The following is a 21,130-nucleotide window of genomic DNA, read 5'->3' as shown; positions in this document are numbered from 1 at the left end:
GTCAGTCTGTGTTTTAGAATTAAGACAAAATAGCCAGTGACACGTTTTATTGCTAATTATTTACAGCCTTGTTCTTTTTAACTTTGTCTAATCATTCGGTGTGAGTGATTACAATTCAAGTGAACGCACACAAATGTTGGCAAACCGCACGGGTTGTGACTTAGTGACCGGCAGTTTGCAGTGTCATATACAAATAGAAACCAAAAATCAAACATAAAAAGCCCATTTAACCATTAGATTTTAACATTTGAGCAGTTTAATCACTTTCTACATTGAACTAAGTCTAAAGTCTGAAAATTTTCTATAAACACTATCTAATCCAAATCATGTACAAAAAAAAGCAACAACGCACAGCTCCTATAAAAGGGTTTTAATTCTCAAAGGATGACAGATTCCAGGGTTTCTAAATACAAATCAAATAGCAGTCCAACAAAGATTAGCTTGGTGTCAACACAAAATTGCATATCAAATTGTTTAAGAATTAAAGCATGGTTATCAGGTCGTTTTAGACTTACAGGACAATTTCGAAGTCGGAGGAAACCAATGCCAAACACCTCTACTGAGTTACAATATGGGGACATAACATTCTGTTACAGCCTGTAGTAGTACACACGGTGGTGCCAATAGGTCACTAAGGGCAAAAGTAAAAGGTTGTTTATCGTATGTTGGTTTTTATCTACACCCCAAAGGGTCAGTGGTTCATGCACATCAGAGACAATCATTGCACATGCAATAATTTCTCAATAGAATCTACTTTAGGCTGTGCAAAATATTTTTAACCTGTCCAACTTAAACCGTGTCCCTGGTCAACAATTTAAAATTATAGACAACACAAGCTTCTTTACAGTTTAGATAATACACTGATAAATCAAGCTCTTAATGAAACACACTGTAGAATGTACCAAACCAGTAAAAAGAACACAAATGACTCAAGAATAACAATTTGTACATTCTAAAGCTGAACCAGATGACAAACATCAAGAGTGAGTGGAAAACACAAAAGTGAAAAAGCCCCTTGTTTTCAGGACATCTGTGAGGGAGACAGTTGAGCCTTCCTCATGGAGCGCAGAGCCTTCTCTCTAAGGTGCTTCTCTAGATCATCCAAGCTGTCCTCAACTTCTGAGTCTGATTCCTGAATGAAAAACAGATATATAGCCGTCTACATACAAATACAGATTGGGGCAGAAGTATTAACTACAATTGTAGACGTTAAAATCAGACACACTTAACCTTTCTTGAATCTCCATCCTCCACACCCTGGGTTTCTTGTGTCTCTCCACTCGCAGTGGCACCAGCTTTTTCCTTCTTATGCTTCTTGTGCTTCTTGTGTTTCTTGTCTTTCTTGTGTTTCTTTTCCTTCTTCTTCTTCTTCTTCTTTCCACTGCCCTCAACATCGGAGTTCTGCTATAAAATGAACATAATATGAAGACAATGGCAGAAGCATTTAACACCACAAAAATGTTAAGCCAAAATGAATTTGCTATTTAAATGAAAATGTTACAAAATGATAAATAAAAAAGGCTTTTCAAAATGTGTGGGAATTATTCAATTGCAAATTAAAACATTATTACAAACTCATGACAGTTTTCAGTTCTTAAGCTAAAGTATGACACCTTGCTTGGAGACTGGCTGCCAGAACCGCCGCTGCTGGCCTTTTTGGCTGGAGGTGGGGATCCACTGACAGAGCGAGAAGGAGATGGGGAGCCAGATGCAGGGACAAGATGTTTCTGAGCCGCTGGACGAGGGGAAACTGATCTTGATCTGGAAGATGCTCTTCTCATAGGCTGGGGGCTAGGAGAGGGTCTGTAGACAAGATTCAGGGAGGTTGTAAGAATTACAGTTCATAGACAAACTAATTAACAGAAAGACAAAGTGAATAATTCGTGTCCTTGCTCCTTATTCACCTCTGGTTGTTGCGTGGCTCCGGAGTACGGGACACTCTGCGAAACGGTTTGCCGCTGTGTGAAGGGGACTGCTGCCTCCGGTGATTAGATGGAGATATGGAGGATTCGAAACGTCTCTGTGGACTGGTAGAGCCCCTAACATTGCGGTTACGGTTTGCAGGTGACGGGGAGAGGCGGTTGACTGCCCTAACAGGGGATCGTACATCTCTGCCTAGGCGACCAGAAGGCAACATGGGGCTCCTCCTGTGTCTTGGTGGAGAGGAAGATGGAGATGCACGTCTTCTCTGAGGAGAACTTCTGCGCTTGGGAGACCTTGAGGGACGCCGCTTGGGCAGTGGGGAAGGGCGTTTTGTGGGAGAGCTGGACATCTTTCTTTTCTGAGACGGCAAAGGGGACGGGCTGTAGCGACGCTGAATAGGGGGAGAATATCGCCTTGGGGAAGGAGATCTACGACAGGGAGGCGGGGAAGGAGACCTATGAAGCATCACATTTAAAGTTAAAACATTTCCGAATTAAATTATAGGGAAATTGACAATTTCAGACTTAAATTAATGTCTATACCGGCGTCTAGGCGGAGAAAGAGATCTGCGCCGTCGCAGTGGAGAAGGGGAACGACGTCTGCGTCCTGGAGATGGAGATCTCCTTTTCCTAAAATGGGGGGAGGGGATAACACTATATATTAATTAAAATTATTTAGGAGCTTAATCTGCCAAACATAAAAACAGTAATTTTGTGCTTGATGTTCGACCTTGGAGACGGATCCCTGTGTCGTCTGCGTGGAGAAGGAGTACGGCTGCGCCTTCTTCTGACTTCACCATTTCTAGCACTTGACCCTGCTGTTGGTCTCTTGGGTCCCTCTTCTTCAGATGAGGAAGATCCTGTGTCTGAAACCACAACAGAAGACATCAACAACTGTTTTACTGAAGACTTTAGTGTATCCGGTAAAGGTGGAGGTTAAGGCACAGCTTCAAAATGAGACGATGCAAACAAGGACAGAGATGTGGTTTGGGAGAGCGAGAGACACAGAGAGATGAGTTGGTATAGGAGAAGAACAGAAACAAAATGCTTCTAACCTGAAGATGACTGTTGATTCTGTCTGCGATACTGACGTCGCTGCTGCACTGAATCTGCTGTTGCCCCTTTTTCATTTTTATCCTCCTCTGAAACGTAGAGCATTGAACGTCCCATCAGTATTAAAAGCATTGAAACCGGCCATGGAAATATTACAGGTGACACAATATAGAAAACAAATTTACTTTGTGAAGGCTGACAATCCATTAGAACACGCTGTAGTGACATTTTACTGTTAATTCAACTGTTTCTGTGTGCTGTATTTCTATCTCTATGGTTACCATGACTACGATTATTACATGATTGTCACTCAAGTACAGTAGGTTAACACATGGAAACAATATAATCAAGACATGTATTCAAATTTACACAAACATCTGTTAATTTTCACAGCACTTATTAACGTAACACTGGAAACAAAAGCAAAAACTGGTATCAGTAGTTTACCAGTCCTAGTTTGCGGTGCATCTTCAAAAACAATCCACTAATCCAGGGGTGGTTTTTCAATCCTCCCTGCTGATCACCCTCATCAGGTGTGCCAGTTAGCTTTGTCAGCTGCTGACTGACTGAACACACGTGATTGAGGTAATCAGCAGTCACTGGGGCAGGGAGGGTTGGAAAACCAGCAGGACAGTGGACCTCGAGGACCAAGTTTGCCCACTCCTGCACTAACCCTAACTATATGTCATTGACATGGTAACATGTGAAACCCTGCATCTTGCAACTTCCATCTGACTGGCACCAAAGGACAAGAGGGGGAAAAAATAGTATAGTTTTGTTTAGTGGATTCTCCACTGTTACTGGGATCTCCATACAAATTATCATTTCTAATATAAGCTCTAAGGCATTTTACTACTATCGTTCTGTAAATAATCTAATTCAAAGCTTACCAGACTCAGAGCCATCAGACAGTCTTGGTTTTGCATTATCAGATGGAGAAGGACCTCTTCCTCCTTGTTTTCTCTTTAAACCTAGAAAAATAATACAACAACGTGTTTAGGACAAACACACTTTTTGAAGCCTTCCTGAAACTATATAATGAATAAACCTAATAGCCTTAAGTACAAGTTCAAATACAAAAAAAAAAAATGAAAATCATACCAGAGGATCTGGGTGGGGAAGGGGAGCCCCGGCTTCTTCTGGCACGTGGAGACAGCGACCGTCTATCCCTCCCTGCTGGGCTAATGGAGGTGTCAGGGTGAAGAACCGGTTTTCGTGGAGGTGTGCTAGATATTCTTTTCATCAGTTTTTTGGGTGAGCGAGAGCCTGAGGAGCTGCTTCCAGAGGATGAAGCAGAGCGAGAGCGCCTCCTGCAGGAAATAGTAAACAATCAATAAAAATATATGTAGATAACAGAATTTTAAAAGAATCTACAAACAGAAGGTAAAAATATACGCTTGACAAGCAATTTACGAACCTGCGAATAGGAGAGCGCCTATGTCTGTGTCTTGCGGCAGCGGGGCCACGTCTGGGAGGGCTTCTCCTACGAGGAGACATTCTTCTCCTGGGACTCTGCCTTCTACGAGGAGAGTAAGACCTGATGGTGTACAGGTTGCATAGGAAAATTATGTATTTTTTTATGAACAACACAATGTAGGACTAGAAGACAACATACTATATAATACCAAAAACTGCTAAAATACCGAGAACGGGAACGACGCCTGCGAGAGCGGGAATGAGAACGAGATCGATGGTGAGGCCTTTCCCTCCGGTTGTCCTTCTCCCTCTCCCGGGACCTGGGCCTTTGCTCTTTTTTATGAGTTTTCTCTGGAGAGGGCTCCTTGACTTCAGTCACAGAGTCTGCTTTTACCACCTCCACAACTGTATCACTATGGAGAGAGAAATTACATATTTAAGTTTTAAACATTCCTTGTGTGACTATTACTGTTTAGCATGTCATGGAATAGTCAAACTATTTACTGACTGGCTAAAATTCAACTGCAATAATCAACAAGTTATTACAATCCTCTTACATATGAAATGCAGATGTTGCATGCATTTAAAACTTTAGTTTAAGTAAATCAGAGGAAATTTTTCACAGACCAGATGGAAGCTTCTTGAATGACTTCTTCTTGCATCGCTCTTCCTGATGGATCTGAATCTGCAAGCTGCTCTGTGGGTTTCGTGGGCAGCTGCATGAGGGGCGGCGGGGGTGAACTTCCACCAACTGGACTGGGTTTGCGCCTAGGGGAGCGCGAGGGGCTACGTTTTCTATCTCGCTTCACAGGTGACCTTCGCCGTGGTGATGGTGACCTTGTCTTTCGCCTTCACAGAGAGGTACTACGTGTTATTTGATACAAAAATAAAACATCCACTGACCTTAACACAAAGTGCAATCTCTTACCTCCGTGGACTCTTTGACTGAGCCCTCTCTCTATCCTTTTCTTTCTTATCCTCATCACCCTTTTTTAGTGACGCAAGCTTCTCCTGTTCAATCTGTCAGAAACGGAATCATTTATTGCCATGATCAAAACACACTGGCAACTATGCTCATAAACACCAGGACATATCGTCCTCTCCACAATTAAAGTTAAAAAAATAGAACACAGAAGTATTACCACCTAAGATAGTATTATTTACTACATCATACCTGTCTCTGTTTAATTTCCTCTTTCTTCTGCTCTAGAAAAGCAGATGGTATGCCAGCAATGTTCTCCTGGGCACTCAGTAGCAGGGGCCACAGGTCCTTCATGAACTCTCGGGCATTCTTTCCATTCAGGAAGCCAGTTAGGTTGATTTGCATCACCTTGGCATCTGGGTGCTGCAACACACACGAAGGAAGGACAGAAAACAAACATACTGCCATTAAAACAATAGTACACTAAATATAAGTGGGAGGTAGGATCTTACAAATGACGATTCCCACCTTCTAGACCTCACTAAATTACATTTCTCACTAGTTAACCATACTTGAAATAAGACACTGTAAACAACATGTATTGTCCTCAAGTCCAATAGTGGACTGTAACCAAAAATAAGAAGTGCGACTGTACTGTTTAAATTGTACTCACAACCCCAAGCTGAGAATGCGAGCTACCTGAGAGGAGACACAAAAACTGCATGCAGTATAATTTTATAGCCCATGTCTGAGTTTAGTTTTCCACTTAAAAAAATAAAAAAAAAAAAAAGACCTTCCATATGATACAAATACTTAGGTCTCCTCAGTGTTATCCCCACTACTTTACATGCCTTTGCCCTCCCACTCCCCAGTCTATACTTCAGGAGTTAAACATATAGCCACAATACAGAGTGCATTAAAACCCAACACTGCAAGTACAGTTCCGGTGTCTTCAGTGAGTCCCGTGGGATCAGTGGGCACGGAGCTCCCTTGGCTTGCTTCCGCCTCCCTACTGCTTGAGACTCAACCACCTTGAGCTTAATGTTATATCATTTATCTAAATTGCAAGAGACGAACAAGCAATAATGAGTACACAATCACACAAAAAAGGAGTTTTATTTCAACAGCTGAATAATTGAGCTAGCGTATTTTCAATTCATTTACCTTTTTTCTAATGCAACATCCTTAAACTTAGCTTCAATAACAATCTATAGCAATTAAAATGAAAAGTGTAAAACATAAATACTCTTAATGTTACAACACTAGTGTCACATACCATTATCGAATGAATGCATAATTTATACTTTACAGGACGATTATAAAGGGTTACCTGCATATGGAATAAAAACCTAGTAATAGTCTAATAGAGGTTATTGTGGTTAAATCCCCCACCTCCATTTCCAAAAGTAAGTCTGTGCAATGGAAACTACCCATTACGCAGAAGTTTCAAGTAGTTGGCATCAATGGAGCAGTATGGTTTAAAAAAAAAAAAAAAAATCTTCACAGAATGAGAAAAAAATTAGTTATCAAAATCAATAATACTAGAACTACTGGCAAGAAAGAATCTTAATTTGAAAAGTCAGGATCACTCGTTATTTTAAATAATAGCGTAACTTAAAACTGAGCTGAAGGTATAGTTGTGTCTGACTACATGCAAGTGGGATGCTTGGTGCAGTCAGAGGTTTATACAGACTTAACACCTCAACAACAACAAAATTAGTAGAAAACTTTATTTTTCTCCAACCTCCAGTGGTTGAAGTGCTTAACTTGCTATTATGATGCAATGATGAATCTGGGGTGTGGTGGCGACACCCTCCCAACACTACTGGCTGCGGTTAAAAGTGTAGAGGACTCTCCTGATCAAACTCAACAGATGTGATATTTTACACATTCAACCACAGGTGGTCAAGACATTATTTGTTTGGTGTTAAAATAACTCAACACTGTCTTCACAGATGTAAAGAAGGAGATCTATTGAGTCTAGCAAAAGGTTGAGCAATCATGGAACTTTGATTTCAGTCTACATTTCAATTTGGGTTCAGAGGACTGGGGCAGACTATCAACGCACTGCCAATACCTACAGAGGGTATGATTACGCTATTGTTTAGGTGTGTCTTTCACTGACATGATATAGTTGATCCCTGCATATAACTCACCTCGAACCACACACTGCATCATGAAGGGAGAGTTGGGCTCAGTGACTTTGGGCTCAGGAGAGAGCTAATTAGGTGTTGGTGCTATACTTCTGATGCAAGGTATAACATCCATATTGGTTCAGGCCTTTTAAATCATAAATCACATCATCATTAGAAGACTGCTGAATAAAGGCACTTTTTCACATCACAGCAAAACATAGTTATGTCAGTTTATCAGTTTAATACCAATTATTACTTTACCAATTTTATTTCAATTTGACTAGGATGTGCATTATTTGATTGTACCCCTTCCTACTGACTAAGCAATGGCCTCAAATGTAAGACAGTTTTGAGAAGAAAAACACTTTGAGAGGTTACCTTTTCCTCAAGCTGGTTAAATATGAACTCTATGACGACGTCATCCTCAAAACCCAGAATCTCGGTTACACGCTGTGTAATCCAAGGTTTGATGACTTCCAAGTTCACCTTGGTCATGTCCACCTTAGGATGTAAACAAGTGACGATTAGGCCCAATTTACTCACTCGGTTTAGCTTTGTATAAATATCTAACTAAAATAGTGGTCAATGTGTAACAGGTATACGTTCTAACATAGTAAATCATCGTAATACCTTCTTGTCCAGGCATTCTGCAAATTTCAGCTGCTTCAGGAGTTTCTTGTGCTTGTTGCTGAAACGGTTGTCTTGCTCCGCACTCGTGCCCTAAGGCAGAGCAAATGAAATCAAAATTAGCTTTAGTACATGGAATGTGTACCTAACAACTGATATCGGAATCAAAAGACAGGAAATTTGCGCTCATAAATGCTGTGTATGATATTCGTTAGTTCGGTAGTTCTAACTACAGTCATATGTACAATTTAAGATCAAATTAAAGCAAGCTTATCGTCGATACCATCGGTCTATAGCTAGCCAACATTAAAGCTAACAGTGAGCCTGGTTAATCCTTTAAACATAAACTGCTAATATTAGCCAGTCTGGAACGCAGTCCACACCGGGAATATCACCATATGACACACACAGAAAGCAAAAGTTTATTTACAGTCGCAATTTAATCCTAAGGGGTGGCTACTTTTTTCTTGCTAACGTGAACGTAGCAATGGTCGTGACTAGCTAGCACAGAGACAGATCCGATGCACCGCGCGGCCGCCATCTTTAGCAGACGGATAAATTAGCAGCAGCTAGCTCGCTAGCAAGTTTGCGCGTGTATTTCCTGCAAACATATTCATCTGATGTTAAGATGGGGTGTAAGTAAAGCAACTACATGGGTGGTGGATGCAACGTATAAAACGCAAATATCTATAAATACACGTAGCTAAATGATGAAAGCCACATAGTTAATACACAAAATCGAAAAATGTCGTCAGTTATTAGACGAAGCCCTGTTTCTGACCATACGGTGTGGAACGGTACGGTCTCCCTCCACCTAAATACAAACAAGAAAATGTGGCTCCAAACAAAGAATATAGCACAGCGCGACACAGCAATACGTATTTGAAAAGAGATTCAAACATCTTACGCGGAAGAATCCCGCGTCCATTGTGGAGAAAAATTGATAATCACAGACGCAGTTTGCTAAGAACGTGCGTGGCTCTGGTTAAGTTCTGTTGAGTAGCAAGCGCAAACCGGAAGCTGCGTGCGCCCCTACAGGAAGTAACGAGCACTACACAAATCCCTGGAGAAAGGCTGGAAAGAACCACTGAGAAAGTTTTAAAACCTTTATTTTATAAAAAAAAATACACACGTATTACCAATAATGTTGATTTAAAATAGCGTATTATAGAGTAGCAGAAGTCGCAGGTAACTGAGGACACTATAATTATAATATTACTATAACTTTGATGTCTTCTTGTATTTTATTTGCATTTTTGTTACCTTTAATTGTAATAATGTTGTTATTGCATTGTATTATGTAATTATGCCATTATTCATTCACATGTCAATAGCATAAATGTATGTGTTTGAAATTTTATGTTCGTCTTCATTGCGAAAAAGTCATTTTACACTAATATAGATTAGAGACTCTACTTAATGCTTCAAGTTGCTTACTGCAAGCAGTCATTTCATTTGTAGTGGGCTGCTGTTTTGGGAATGAACCTGCCCTTTAACTTGAACATGAAATTTGTCTGCCTCTACCACCCGTGCATTCCATTTCTGATGTTTGGCAAATGCAGCAGGGAACGGCAGGACCTGTTTTTACTGTTTCATAAACTGCTGTGTACCTGAATCTATAACATTCCATTGGAGTGAAGTAGTAAGTAATCTACATGTAGGTACAAGAAGTAGTTCAAATAGGACAGACATGTACCTTTCAATTTTACCCAATTACTAAAATATGTCAAATACCATAAATACCGTAAGGTCAGCAATATAGAATAACCACTCCTGTTTGGGAAAAACAGTGTGTTTTTATTATTCAATGTCTAATTCAATGTACACTGCATTTTATACACTGTTTTCTAAAGTAACCTACAGTAACTAAGGCTTAATATGCTATTGGTAGTACTGGTACAATACCAAAACTCGCACTCGCCGGCAAAAAGGTTCAGATCATTTGACTATATTTTAAAGTATTTTGTAACATATAGCAGCCAGAATGCATATGTCATTAATGTCCAGAGATGACTGAGCCAGCCTTTCCAGATGACCCTGGATATTGAAGTGTGGAACAGAATTCTTGCTCTTAATGTGCAACTGGTCCTGGTTACGTGTTACGTATACACCTTGTTACATTGCCTCTTTCCATCTGAGGAAACAGGCTGTAACCATGTTAAAAGTGATGCTCATATGTTAACAAATAAAAACAACAAAGATGAAGAGTAGGTTAGACAGTATATTGTTCCCTGAAAAGTCAGAAATGTATGTTTTTGTGCATGTGTACAGCATCTCACTGTCCACTGTTTACTGAGAGGTTCTGACTGAAAATTCCCACTGTACAAACAGTCCCCGGTTCATTGTTCTAATGTTCCAGAGTAACACAGTATAATAGTCGACAGCTGAGGTGAAAGGAAGTGTATTATTGGTAGATGCATGCTGAAAGGAGGCGGGGGTCCAGCACTGGTCTGTCTCTGTGGTGCGGGTTTCGCTAGCTGACCGGCAGGCCTTCCTTGGTCCGCTTGCCTCGAATGGAACTCAGCATGTCAGACACCAGCTCTTCAAGGCCAAAGGCTGGAGCCCAGCCCCAGTCCCTCCGTGCATTGGTGTCATCGAATCTTACCGGCCAGCTGTCTGCTGTAAAGTGAGGCGTACCATGACCACATTACTTCCACTACACCATTGTAATACACCAAATTAATATTTTAAATGTTTCATAACTTATCTATATAAAAGCTATGGGGTGAATTTGTGGATTTGGCACCATACCGATGGTCTGACGAACAGAATCAGGATTATAGGTGACTTTGAGGTGAGGAAGATGCTTGCGGATTTCTTCAGCCACCTCTTCTGGAGTGAAGCTCATGGCAGCGATGTTGTAGGTGCGCAGGGACAGCTGGCACTCTGGAGTCTGCATGAACTCCACGGTGGCCCGGTGGCAGTCAGAGATATGCATCATGGGAAGACGGGTGTCGGGTCGCAGGTAGCACTCGTGGTGACCAGTGCTAAGAGCGTCATGGAAGATTTGAACTGCGTAGTCTATAAGAAAAGAGGGACTACTGTTTATACTGTGAACACTGTTTATGCAGACGTGAGGTGAATAAATACCGGTTGTTCCTCCACCAGGAGGTGTGTTGACTGATATCACGCCAGGGTAACGTAGGCAGCGGAAGTCCAGCCCATACTTATGATGGAGATACTACAGGAAATGGAAGAGACAGGCTCCAAAAACAATATCTAAAATTATTGTTATCATTGTAAATGTCTCTACTATGAGGGGTTCATGATCATTTTACCTCCCCCATCAGTTCCCCGTGCACTTTGGACACGCCATAGATGGTTCGAGGCCTCTGCACACAAAGGTCAGGGGCCGGGTCACGCGGGGAAGAAGGACCAAACGCTCCAATGGTGCTGGGCACAAAGAGCCGCAGGCAGTTCTCCAGGGCCAAATCCAGCACATTATGAAGACCTGAGCAGGCACACAGGCGTTCCCAGCGCAGATGAGACTAATAATGGCTAAAACGCTAGACCGTGTAAACAGCATGTGCGTTTGAACACACCCGTGATGTTGATCTTTCGTGCCAAAGCCACATTGGCCTCGCCCACAGCGCTCAGCAGGGCGCTGTAGTGCACCAGCCAGGTGATTTGGTTATTCACAATAATTTCTCTGAGGCGTTTGTAGTCCAGCACATCTGCATACACAAATGGACCTGACGTGGGACGGAGAAATCATTTCAAAGCAGCAATTATGTTTCAGAAGATCAGAATTTGTGTCGGAAAGAGATTGATTTAAACTTTGATTACCGCTGCTGTAAACATGAGGAGGAGGCTTCTTAATATCTGACAGGATAACGTTTTCAGTTCCATAATGTTTCCTATGCGTGGACATGATGACAATTAATTTTCAGGTGCATTATTTGGGGAGATTCGATCGCAAATGGTCTCACCTGAGCAACTGTGCCAGCCCCACACCCAACTGCCCCAGGCCACCTGAAAAGGGAGACCTGAAAATTTAGCATTGCATCTCTGAAAAAAAACAAAAAAAGGAGAAATAACATAAAGGTTTTGTTTATTCTAAAGGTTTATTCTGGGGCGAAAGGTGACAGTGCACTATTATTCTCCCCACAGCTGCCACTCACAGGCTCTTTTATGTCACTAGCACTGGGTTACATGCGCTCTATTGTGTTCATGCAAAATGGCTTTCTGCAGCTGGTGCACAAGGAAAACAACTCGAAAGGAAAAAAAAATCACTGCACATACTTCTGTAGTATTGCCCTCATGCCTCTGCTACCAAATCAACACGGCCCCCGTTCTACCAGCATTTGTGATTCAAACCTGGGATGGACTTCAAAATGCAAAACATCCTGCTGCTGTTGCGACTGCCCTCTCTCCGTCCCCCCGTTCTAGCTGCTGTAACTGATGTCTCTTATCACCTGTGATGAGGACGCGAGGGTTTTCCTGCGGAGGCGGTTGGTTGCAGGTCTCCTGGCCGTTCCACCTGCTCATCCGCCGGGGCGACGCATCCACGCCGCGGCCTCGGCACAGCAGGCCCAGCGCAGGCGCGGCGGCCGCACGGACCCCCACGGCTCGCTGCATTTCCAGGAGCCCTCAGCAAAGTTCAAATCAACCTCCCAGGAGTGATTTTAACGATAGCGATCACTGGATAATGTACAACCTACGCTCCAGTCGCATTAGAGGCACATTACCTGTGAACTCGCTAAATTGCAAACGGACGATTCCAGTCCAGGAGAGAGTAAATCCAATAGTATTCCTCTAAACTAGATTGGGAAATGCGATCTCATAGGACGAGCCATTGAAACGGCAGAAGGAAAAGATCACAGCGTTTCAGTAAAAGCACTCAACCAATAAGCAGGTGCACAAAGTCATGGCGTGTGGTCCGGCGTGGCTCGTGGCTCTTGACTGAACAGGACTACAGTGTCCAGCGTGCACGGCTCCATGTGTGCAAACATGCTGACTTGCTGTGCACAGGGATTTGTATTGTAAAGAGTGTTTAGCTGAGCTTAACAGGACTGGGAGGTGTGTCACACATATAGCCTCCTTCTATTGATCATATTTGTGAGTAAATACCTGTCAGAACACAATGAGACTGTTGTATTTCAGAGTAACAAGTATTACAAATATAAGCAGGAACATTTTTATTTTAATACAATTTTATAAAAGAAGAAATACTGTACATGAAAAATGTAGCTTGTTCAAAAGTAGGAAAAAGGAACACATTGCACTTTGTCGCATTCCTCCTGGAACACGTCGGACCCGTTCTGGGTTCCAGGCGCTGCGGGGACAGTATCAGCTCATCACGAGCTTCTCCCACTCCACGATCATGTTCCTTATTTCCTCCTGAGCCTCTTCGAGGAGCCGGGTTTGCGGTGTCCACCTCAGGAAAAAGCCTGAGGATCCGACGAGACGAGGGCGCCGTGATTACAGACGATTACTGATAATGACGTATTTATTCACGTGTGAGTCAAAGCTCACCTCTCCAGAGCTGCAGGGACTGAGGGTGGACTGAAGGCCAGATCGCCAGCTCCGTGCGCTCATACAGCGGGTTGCAGTAGGAGTCCCTGTGCCTGGACCTCAGCAGCGCCTGGAACAGGCAGTGCGTTTTCTCCCTCACCCCCGCGACGCTTCTGAAACAGAACAGGCTTCGGGTCAGAGCCCCGCCCTCGGCGCCCGTCAGCCCGTCGGCAGACCCGCACCCACCTCTCCTGCTCGCTGTTGCACAGGAAGGTGCCGTAGCTGGAGGCGTAGGCCTCGTCGGCCAGCCTCAGGAGCAGCGCCTCGGAGAAGCCCAGCGCCAGCGGGAACTGGCGCCACAGCTGCCACGCGCAGTCCAGCAGCAGCAGGAAGACGGGCGACTCGTGCTGGAGGCGGGCGTGGGAGAAGGCCGAGTGGGCGCAGCGCTGCTGGAACGGGTGTCCCGCCTGAGTGAGGAGCACGGGGAGCAGCTATGCTGCATCATCATCCACTTCATCTGAGTTCTCACCAGCGATTCCTCTTAGAATTCTTAATATTTGTTGACTTTTATTATTTTTTTCATTTGATAATAATCAGTCAATAACACAAGGTATTATATCAATTTGATTAAGTGTGACCACAGCATAGATAGAGGCCAAACGTAGAAGAGAAGCAGGCTTCGTTATTTACTGACCACCTCTGCTGCTGTAATGCCCATTGCAGCCGCAGGGGGGCGCTGTTTCGCCGCTTCACGTGTGTGCGTGCGCTGTGCTGTTGACTCTACCTGTACCCACTCCCGCTCCAGCAGAGCCAGGAAGCCCTCCAGCGTGCGGCAGCCCGGGTCCATGATGAGCTGAGCCAGCGTGCTGACCAGCAGAGTGGACTCTGTGCCTTCGGAGCCGTGGACCAGAACCGAGCGGCCGTCCCTTGAAAATCGACAGCACACAAACCCCGGGTCACTCAGAGAAACCGCTGACAGGACACCACGACCCACCCCCGCGGCGCCGTCCGTACCTCTCCACACACTCGGCCAGCAGTCCGGCCGTGGACAGGGCCGTCTGCACGTGAGACAGCCACTTGGAGTTCTCCAGCTTGCTGAGCCAGCGGTCCATGTTGCTGGACTCGTCGCCGCAGGCCTCCACCAGCTTGATCAGGCTCTCCTGCAGCGCTTTACCCCTGACGGCACGTTTAAAGCAGCCCCGTCACACTCTCTCACCACCGTCCCGGTCGCATTGCACTCACACGCACCTCTCCATGTGCCTGTGCAGCCTCTTCCACTGGCTGTAGCAGGACTTGGACTCGAAGCCTCCGCCGGTCATCCGGGCCTGCTGCGCCTGCTGAGCGGAGCGGGTGTCGATGACGTAGCCCTTATCGGACCCGCCGATCACGGCCTGCAGCAGGGTCTCGTCCTCCTTGCAGCGCTTCCTGTTGGCCCCAGTCAGCGGCTGAGCGCTGCGCACGATCACCTGTAAACCAAAAGGCCTGCGCTTCATTACGAGGGCCCGGTGTGGGGTCTGATCAGAGGGCGGGGGGGGGGGGGGGGGGGGGGGCTCACCATGCCGTTCTTCCTGTGGACGTAGCAGAGGACGGGGAAGCGCCCGCCCTGTCGGAATCTGGACGCCTTCACCAGCATGTCGTCGCTTATTTCCCTCGGAACCACGACCGCCCGGGGGTACGTGGGACACACGGAGTAGTCCCTGTTCACGCTGCTCAATCTCCACCTGTTGTGCTTCAAACAGGAACCAGAGGTTCTGGTTCAAGTACCCGAAAGCTGTAATTCGCCTAGTGGACGAATGGATGTCACGCAGTGTGTCAGGTGTCAGTTACTGCAAACAACCCTGAACCACAGAGTGGTTCTGCAGGGCCCGTCTCAGTATAGACCCAAAAAAGAGTCGTGACGTACTAATGTGCTATAGAAAGGCTGCTAGTTTTAACCCCTGACATGTTGCTAACCACAGTCACGTTATTATCACTTATTAGTGATGCATCGAGCAAAGAAAAGGCAACACTGGTTCTGTACAAAAAAAGCAAAATAAACTCTTTAAAGTTTTCATGGGAAATAGACTTGAGTTTATATAATATAATATCCTAATGCCTTTTTTGCCAATCTTCATCCTAACTCCATCAAAAGCTGTATTTTGAACGTTTTTCCACTGTTTTTCCAGGTTCTGCCTGTTGGGCACGGATTCAAGCAGGGCGCAGCACATTCTGAAGGTGAAAGAAGTGAAAGCTCAGCAACGGGGATATCCTGAGTGTGACCCCTGTGACCCCTGCTCACCCATGGCACCTTTTCCTGTCATGTGCTAAAGAAAAGCCTCCCCGTGACTGTAATGTGTACTTTTGTACAGCAATCACAAATATAAACGGTGTTTTTATGAATTGCTTACAAGCTCTGTCGCTTGCCTGTAGTGCTCTTCGGGGGACGAGAGGCCCCACTGGTCCTGCAGGTTGAGCTCAGAAGGTCTGTAAAAGAAAGGAAACATCTCTGAGACGCAGTCCAAGCAGGACAGCGTCTAGAGACCGGGACAAAGGTGAGCACATCCGAAGGAATGGAGGAGTCGGATCAAAAATACTAGCGTACGCTTCATCGTACCTCGATGGAGCGCGCGATGTTGAGGCACTGCTCCATGCCGGGGATGTCCAGCTGCAGCACGCGCAGGTCTTTGCACTTGATGGTGATCGTCCCCGAGGATCCAGATGTTCTACACACAAACACACGGCTGACAGTGAGTAACGGAGCGGCGTGCGGGCCATGTGCGTGCGCGTGCGGGAGGGTGCGTGCGTGCGCCGGGGCTTCCGTCACAGAACACGGCAAGCGGCCTTAACGAGGCTGAAGCTGGCGGAAGGCGGCGGTTCGTTAGCGGGCGAGTGACAGGACACGATGCCGCAATCCTGTTGCCAAATATCCCTTTGCAGCAGCGGCGGCGGCGGCGGCGGCAGCGGCAGCGGACGCACACTGCAACACAAATGTCTGACCTCTCTGCGTGGCCTGGACTAGAGAAGAGGCCGGAATAGCCCAAAAGGTTTTCCACACTGGTTAGGAAGATTTGAGTAATAATGGAGTTAGACATGACTTATACACTGGTTGCATTGACTCACACTTAATGTGGGTTAGTTGTTGAGCGGTGTGTTTATTTATTGACCCGTTTGCGGTCACAGTCCTCAGAGTGACAATTAGCACTTTATAACTGTTAATGACGCCCTCACCTTTTCTCTACGGCATCGATGTTCCGGAGCAGCAGCAGAACCTGCCCGGAGCTGCGCCCCTCGTCCTCCTCCCGGTCCGAGAAGAGCAGGTGGTGGCCCGTGATGCACAGGGTGCCTCTGAGCGGCGGGTGGAGCGGCTGGCGCAGCACCACGTCCTCCACGTTGGCGGTCTTGATGTGCTCGGAGAACTCCATCCGATCGCGCTGGGAGCCCACAAAGTTCTGCAGGTCGGGGCGTGCGTCGCGCGCGCCGCAGAGGCTCGGCCCTTCGCTTCAAATCACTTCCTCGCCCTTTTTTTTTTCCGCAGCCGATGAAAATGAAAGTATGAGTGCGCTGCCTCCGCTGTCTGCGGTGTCTGGTTGGACAGTTGCTTCGCGCAGTTTGTTTGACGATAAGGCGTCTATAAATAGATTCGCCTTTTTCGAAACACCGTCAACATTTAATGCAGCTACACCCCTGCGAACATAGGCGGTGGAGCAGGAAACCGGCTTAGAAAATGGAAAATGTGCGGCTTGGTTAGACAAAAAACGGAAGTGCACGTTTCCTGCCAGGCACCAAGGCTCACATGTGTCACATATTGCTGGTATAAGTTTTCTACGTTGTGAGGGGAGGAGGCGACAAGAGGCAATCAGCAGCGATCAGCGTGTGATACCACGGACGCCCACTAGGTGGCGGCAAAGACAAAGACAGGAATCTGATCTGAATCACGACCTGAGGTTGTGTTGAAAGAAATATTCGAGTCATTCACTGAAGCAGAAGTTGAAATACCATAGTGTAAAATCAATCAGATACCAGTGAAAGTCATTATAGACATACAATGCATTTTATTATATTTAAACAGCACTGAAGCGTTAAATTTTATGCGCTGATGTGGGTCAAAGGTGCATTTTACCTTTCGCCGTCACTTCTTTTATAACAGTTATCTTGTTGACAGATGGCAGGTGAAATAATTAGCAAGATAAAGTAGTTCAAGCTACAGTTTTAGAACAAGTTTGACACATGATTGTAATAAATGTCCAGTGACGTCATTCATAATGCGTCAGATTTACTATGTTTACGTCTGTTTACTACTGTTTCGTCTTGCTGCAGGCTGATAACATTATTACTTACTTCTGTGTGTTACTTCTGTGTTTCTAACTCAGTTCACATTTTGAATGCAGGCTCCCCTTTAGCTTTTATTAATAATCATTAAATACTTCTACTTCCTCAGGTGAGGAAGAAGTAGTAATACAATTCTCAGGTAACGATTGCCTTTATTATCTTGCTATTCACACCTAATGTATGTTAATTATAATTTTGACATAAGATGCACACTAGGCGACAGTGTTTAATATAATATTAATGATCGATTGAATGCACGCATTATTTGGAGATACTTTTATTTTGTAATGTAAAAGTCTCCTCGTGTCTAATGTTTTCAGGAAGTTGAAGGAGACCGGGCTTCCTTGTGTTAATAGCCCGTAAATCATCCAGGCTGCCGGTCCTCCGCGGGATGGGCGGACACCGCTCCTAATCTCCGTATAAAGGAGGCGCGGACCTCCTGCGCTCCAGTGGCTGCGCAGGCACCGCGACCCCGCAGTCTCAGTCGCGCGCCGGGGCGATGGATTTGAAAAGCGTCGGCGACGAGTCCCCGGAGGGCGACGCCGAGGACCTGGACAGCGTGAAGGCTCTCACCGAAAAGCTGAAGCTGCAGACGCGCAGACCGTCCTACCTGGAGTGGCAGGAGCGCGTGCGGAGCCGCTCGTGGAAGGAGAGCGAGCCGGACGCCGTGGGCTGCGGCGGACCGGTCCCGTCCGTGCCCGTTCTGCTGAGGAACGAGCACTCAGAGGTGGTCGTGCGCAACATCTGCGGCTTCGACACGATTGATGATGCTTTGGAGTTTTTAAGAAGCGAGCTGGTGAGAGAACATTTTTTCTCCAGGTGCTCCACCTGTACAAATACCTGCTGTGCAACAATGTGTGCTTCATATCCAGTCATCACAGCCCAACCACCATTATCTCTCTGACGCTCTCTCTCTCTCCCCGCCCCCCCCCCAGCGGGAGATGCAGGTGCAGGACAACCGCCTGGCCCGTCAGCTGATCCGCCTGCGCGCGGAGATCCACCGGCTCAAAGTGGAGCAGGTGTGCGACCGGCACAAGGAGATGCTGGACGACGCCACCCTGGAGCTGGAGGAGTGCGGCGAGGAGTCGGACCTGCTGTGCGACATCCCCATGAAGGCCGCGTTCGCGCTGTCCACCCCCCTCAAGCACCTGGGCCTCACCAAGATGAACCTCAACTCCAGGCGCTTCTCGCTCTGCTAAGCGTCGGGATGAGAGAGCAGATGGGCAATGCGTTGCTGCTGCGCGAGGACGCATGCGCACAGACCTGTCAAAACACACCCTTAATTCCACCGACCTGAACGGAGTGCGAAGGCCGAGAGCGAGACTCGGGTGTAACGATGGATTTGCGTCACATCTTATTGAATGCCATGAATTAAGTAGCAATGACGGTCATTGTGTGCAGTGACGGTCAGGAGCCGGATTATGTCAGAAAATACCAAAAAAAAAAACAAACATCTGTAACAAACTGATTCCGTGCATTCACAACAGTAAGTTGCCTTTTGAGTTGCTCACTGGTTTATTTCAAAGCAAACAAGAATGAAGCAATATTTTTATTGTATGTGCTGTCGCTGTATTATATGTAAAAACCTCGACTGATGTTTTTAATATGTCTGGGACATGATACTGAATATAATATGTACACATATCCATGACAAATGAGTGTATATATGGACTCGTTTTATGCACATATGGCACAATATTAAAGAATATTACAACGTCAATATTAGGCGTAATTTCAATTTTTAGCATATAAATATAAACTGATGTTGAAGATTCCAGAAATATGGTTGGAAATGAAAACTCGGCTCAGATTCTCAGGCTCCGCTCTGGTTCAGCAGATGCCTCCGAAGCCACGTGTGCGCGATCGTCTCTCCAGGACTTTCGTAACCTTGCGTTACATCCACGTGCACAACCCAACGCATCCTCGGACACAACTAGCTGATCGCGGTGTGACCCCACGCAGAGTGTAGAACGCGCAGAGTCTCGCGTTTGACACCTTCCTCATCAGCATCTTCATCCCAGAGCAAATGCACTCACAGTGAAAGTGCCCCAGGCTCAGCTCCGCCCCGCTCGTTTTCCCACGACCTCGTCCCTCCGCCGCACCACGTGGCATCACACGACCGGCACGAGCAGGAAGAACATCGGATGCTTTATTTTGAAAGCAAACAAACACGAAAATGTTGTTTGTGGTAAAGTAAACACGGGGAACGAGAGCGGCATGAAGGAGGGCAGCACCTGCACCGTGCAGCGGGGGGAGGATGGGAGGAGGGGGGGGGGGGTGGAAAACCTGCCGCATATCGATGATATCTCGACTTGATTGCGTAACAGAATGTGATTTCCAACCACATTTGGAAGCAGCGACAACTGCGGAGGAGAGGGAAGCAGGAGTACCCTCAAAGCGGAGGAGGCCTTTTAAGGAGCCGCCGGGCGACGAGGCCAACGAAGTCCATCAACGTGCACGCGCGTCCCCGGTATTAGTCGCCGCGCTGGAATCAGCTCAGCAGCAGACTCGGTGACGCTCACCCCGTCCTCCGTCGCTCACGCGCTTCACTTGAACGAAAAAAAAGAGCCTCGGCTCAGGTGGTTTCGGGCGCGCGCGAGCCTGCGTCGCTCCCGAGGCAGCTCTTCTGAGCACGTACCTCTGCGCGCTTCCTGTCGCGTTTGGACCGACTTCCTGCCAGCGCGCGCTCTGTCGCAGCAGCCGTTCACCACAAGAGAAGAGACGCGGTCCGCAGCCGCCGAGCAGCAGAGAAGGGGCTCAGTGATTCTGCAGCACGTAGACTGAGTTCACTGTGACCGGCCGCACACGTCAGAAGGCCCGAGTCACACCACACCCCGTCACACAATCTGTCACACATTTGTAGTATTTTTTAAATAGTGACTCTTAGGTCGAAGTGTATTTTCGAAAGGTCTGTGGGCCACAGAATGCTGATAAACCTACATCCTTGTGCGACCAAAATAGCCGTTACTGTCGCGTGGTGTCACTTTTGGACTAAACCTCTGCAACCACAGGCAACACATTTGTCCTAAATCACCAAAATGGTTTTTATGGTGCATTATGGTCAAATTATGCGCCACGGTTCCTCTCACTGTAAAGGTCACCGCTGCACAGATGTTACAACGCACAAATCGAAGGCAACCCAAAAGCAGACGGCCGCCGCCGCCGCCGCCGCCTTTCGTAACTGCACTGGAACGTTTTGGATGAGGTGCTTCTCTGACACGCTTTAACGCGGAGCCCTCAACGTTCTCCTCTGCTCACACGCAGCTGCGACGCGAGCACCTGTGAGAAGCCTG

The 21,130-nt window shown here is 46.3% G+C and overlaps 4 protein-coding genes across 11 annotated transcripts; 1 reads left to right on the top strand and 3 right to left on the bottom strand.

The window, feature by feature from the left end:
- Positions 1-355: 355 nt before the first annotated feature.
- On the bottom strand, positions 356-9,130 carry srrm1 (serine/arginine repetitive matrix 1). 6 transcript variants are annotated; one of them, XM_029138253.3, is made up of 17 exons: positions 8,983-9,130; positions 8,079-8,168; positions 7,827-7,949; positions 5,566-5,736; positions 5,320-5,411; positions 5,019-5,240; positions 4,619-4,804; positions 4,393-4,512; positions 4,077-4,285; positions 3,866-3,946; positions 2,978-3,064; positions 2,653-2,788; positions 2,466-2,552; positions 1,905-2,378; positions 1,614-1,803; positions 1,226-1,404; positions 356-1,132 (listed from the first exon to the last, which is right to left on the bottom strand). In XM_029138253.3, exons 1-17 carry the CDS (start codon positions 9,001-9,003, stop codon positions 1,093-1,095), a joined length of 2,508 nt encoding a protein of 835 aa, XP_028994086.1. In that variant the 5' UTR covers positions 9,004-9,130; the 3' UTR covers positions 356-1,092. The 6 variants fall into 6 exon arrangements, with proteins under 6 accessions (XP_028994086.1, XP_028994081.1, XP_028994082.1 ...); XM_029138248.3 differs by having other exon boundaries at positions 1,231-1,404; XM_029138249.3 differs by having other exon boundaries at positions 1,231-1,401.
- A 732-nt stretch (positions 9,131-9,862) lies between these two features.
- On the bottom strand, positions 9,863-13,075 carry tdh2 (L-threonine dehydrogenase 2). 2 transcript variants are annotated; one of them, XM_041069304.2, is made up of 8 exons: positions 12,491-13,075; positions 12,005-12,047; positions 11,862-11,932; positions 11,618-11,749; positions 11,354-11,526; positions 11,166-11,256; positions 10,827-11,096; positions 9,863-10,694 (listed from the first exon to the last, which is right to left on the bottom strand). In XM_041069304.2, the coding sequence occupies exons 1-8, from the start codon at positions 12,651-12,653 to the stop codon at positions 10,549-10,551; spliced, it is 1,089 nt and encodes a 362-aa protein (XP_040925238.1). In that variant the 5' UTR covers positions 12,654-13,075; the 3' UTR covers positions 9,863-10,548. The 2 variants fall into 2 exon arrangements, with proteins under 2 accessions (XP_040925238.1, XP_028995364.2); XM_029139531.3 differs by having other exon boundaries at positions 11,618-11,767; positions 12,491-13,074.
- Positions 13,076-13,198: 123 nt separating this feature from the next.
- Positions 13,199-17,294, bottom strand: zgc:154055 (uncharacterized protein LOC556036 homolog). Of its 2 annotated transcripts, XM_029139878.3 has the most exons (11): positions 16,737-17,294; positions 16,506-16,562; positions 16,123-16,231; positions 15,917-16,042; positions 15,085-15,258; positions 14,778-14,995; positions 14,544-14,705; positions 14,314-14,455; positions 13,776-13,996; positions 13,551-13,702; positions 13,199-13,465 (listed from the first exon to the last, which is right to left on the bottom strand). In XM_029139878.3, exons 1-11 carry the CDS (start codon positions 16,928-16,930, stop codon positions 13,365-13,367), a joined length of 1,656 nt encoding a protein of 551 aa, XP_028995711.1. In that variant the 5' UTR covers positions 16,931-17,294; the 3' UTR covers positions 13,199-13,364. The 2 variants fall into 2 exon arrangements, with proteins under 2 accessions (XP_028995711.1, XP_028995712.1); XM_029139879.3 differs by lacking the exon at positions 16,506-16,562.
- fam167b (family with sequence similarity 167 member B) lies at positions 16,138-19,557 on the top strand. Its single transcript, XM_029139882.3, has 4 exons — positions 16,138-16,255; positions 17,947-17,976; positions 18,158-18,633; positions 18,773-19,557. The coding sequence occupies exons 3-4, from the start codon at positions 18,337-18,339 to the stop codon at positions 19,034-19,036; spliced, it is 561 nt and encodes a 186-aa protein (XP_028995715.1). The 5' UTR covers positions 16,138-16,255; positions 17,947-17,976; positions 18,158-18,336; the 3' UTR covers positions 19,037-19,557.
- The last annotated feature ends 1,573 nt before the right edge of the window (positions 19,558-21,130 follow it).

Source organism: Betta splendens, chromosome 22, assembly GCF_900634795.4.
Source record: "Betta splendens chromosome 22, fBetSpl5.4, whole genome shotgun sequence".
Lineage (NCBI taxonomy): Eukaryota > Metazoa > Chordata > Actinopteri > Anabantiformes > Osphronemidae > Betta > Betta splendens.
The sequence above is the reverse complement of the archived record's forward strand: the minus strand, read 5'-3'. Positions and strand labels throughout refer to the sequence as shown.

What these genes read in the sequence shown, in the direction of transcription:
- zgc:154055 (XM_029139878.3), bottom strand. Translation starts at nt 16,930, where the DNA reads ATGGAGTTCTCCGAGCACATCAAGACCGCCAACGTGGAGGACGTGGTG. An exon ending in TCCACAGGAAGAACGGCATG is followed by an intron (nt 14,996 to 15,084) that starts GTGAGCCCCCCC and finishes TTTGGTTTACAG; the next exon opens with GTGATCGTGCGCAGCGCTCA. An exon ending in CTGCACAGGCACATGGAGAG is followed by an intron (nt 14,706 to 14,777) that starts GTGCGTGTGAGT and finishes ACGTGCCGTCAG; the next exon opens with GGGTAAAGCGCTGCAGGAGA.
- fam167b (XM_029139882.3), top strand. Translation starts at nt 18,337, where the DNA reads ATGGATTTGAAAAGCGTCGGCGACGAGTCCCCGGAGGGCGACGCCGAG. An exon ending in AGTTTTTAAGAAGCGAGCTG is followed by an intron (nt 18,634 to 18,772) that starts GTGAGAGAACAT and finishes CCCCCCCCCCAG; the next exon opens with CGGGAGATGCAGGTGCAGGA.
- tdh2 (XM_029139531.3), bottom strand. Translation starts at nt 12,653, where the DNA reads ATGCAGCGAGCCGTGGGGGTCCGTGCGGCCGCCGCGCCTGCGCTGGGC. An exon ending in GGGCTGGCACAGTTGCTCAG is followed by an intron (nt 11,933 to 12,004) that starts GTGAGACCATTT and finishes GTCCACGCATAG; the next exon opens with GAAACATTATGGAACTGAAA. An exon ending in TTCTGTTCGTCAGACCATCG is followed by an intron (nt 10,695 to 10,826) that starts GTATGGTGCCAA and finishes CTCACTTTACAG; the next exon opens with CAGACAGCTGGCCGGTAAGA.
- srrm1 (XM_029138248.3), bottom strand. Translation starts at nt 9,003, where the DNA reads ATGGACGCGGGATTCTTCCGC. An exon ending in CAGTCAAAGAGTCCACGGAG is followed by an intron (nt 5,241 to 5,319) that starts GTAAGAGATTGC and finishes CTCTCTGTGAAG; the next exon opens with GCGAAAGACAAGGTCACCAT. An exon ending in ATTCAAGAAGCTTCCATCTG is followed by an intron (nt 4,805 to 5,018) that starts GTCTGTGAAAAA and finishes CTCTCTCCATAG; the next exon opens with TGATACAGTTGTGGAGGTGG.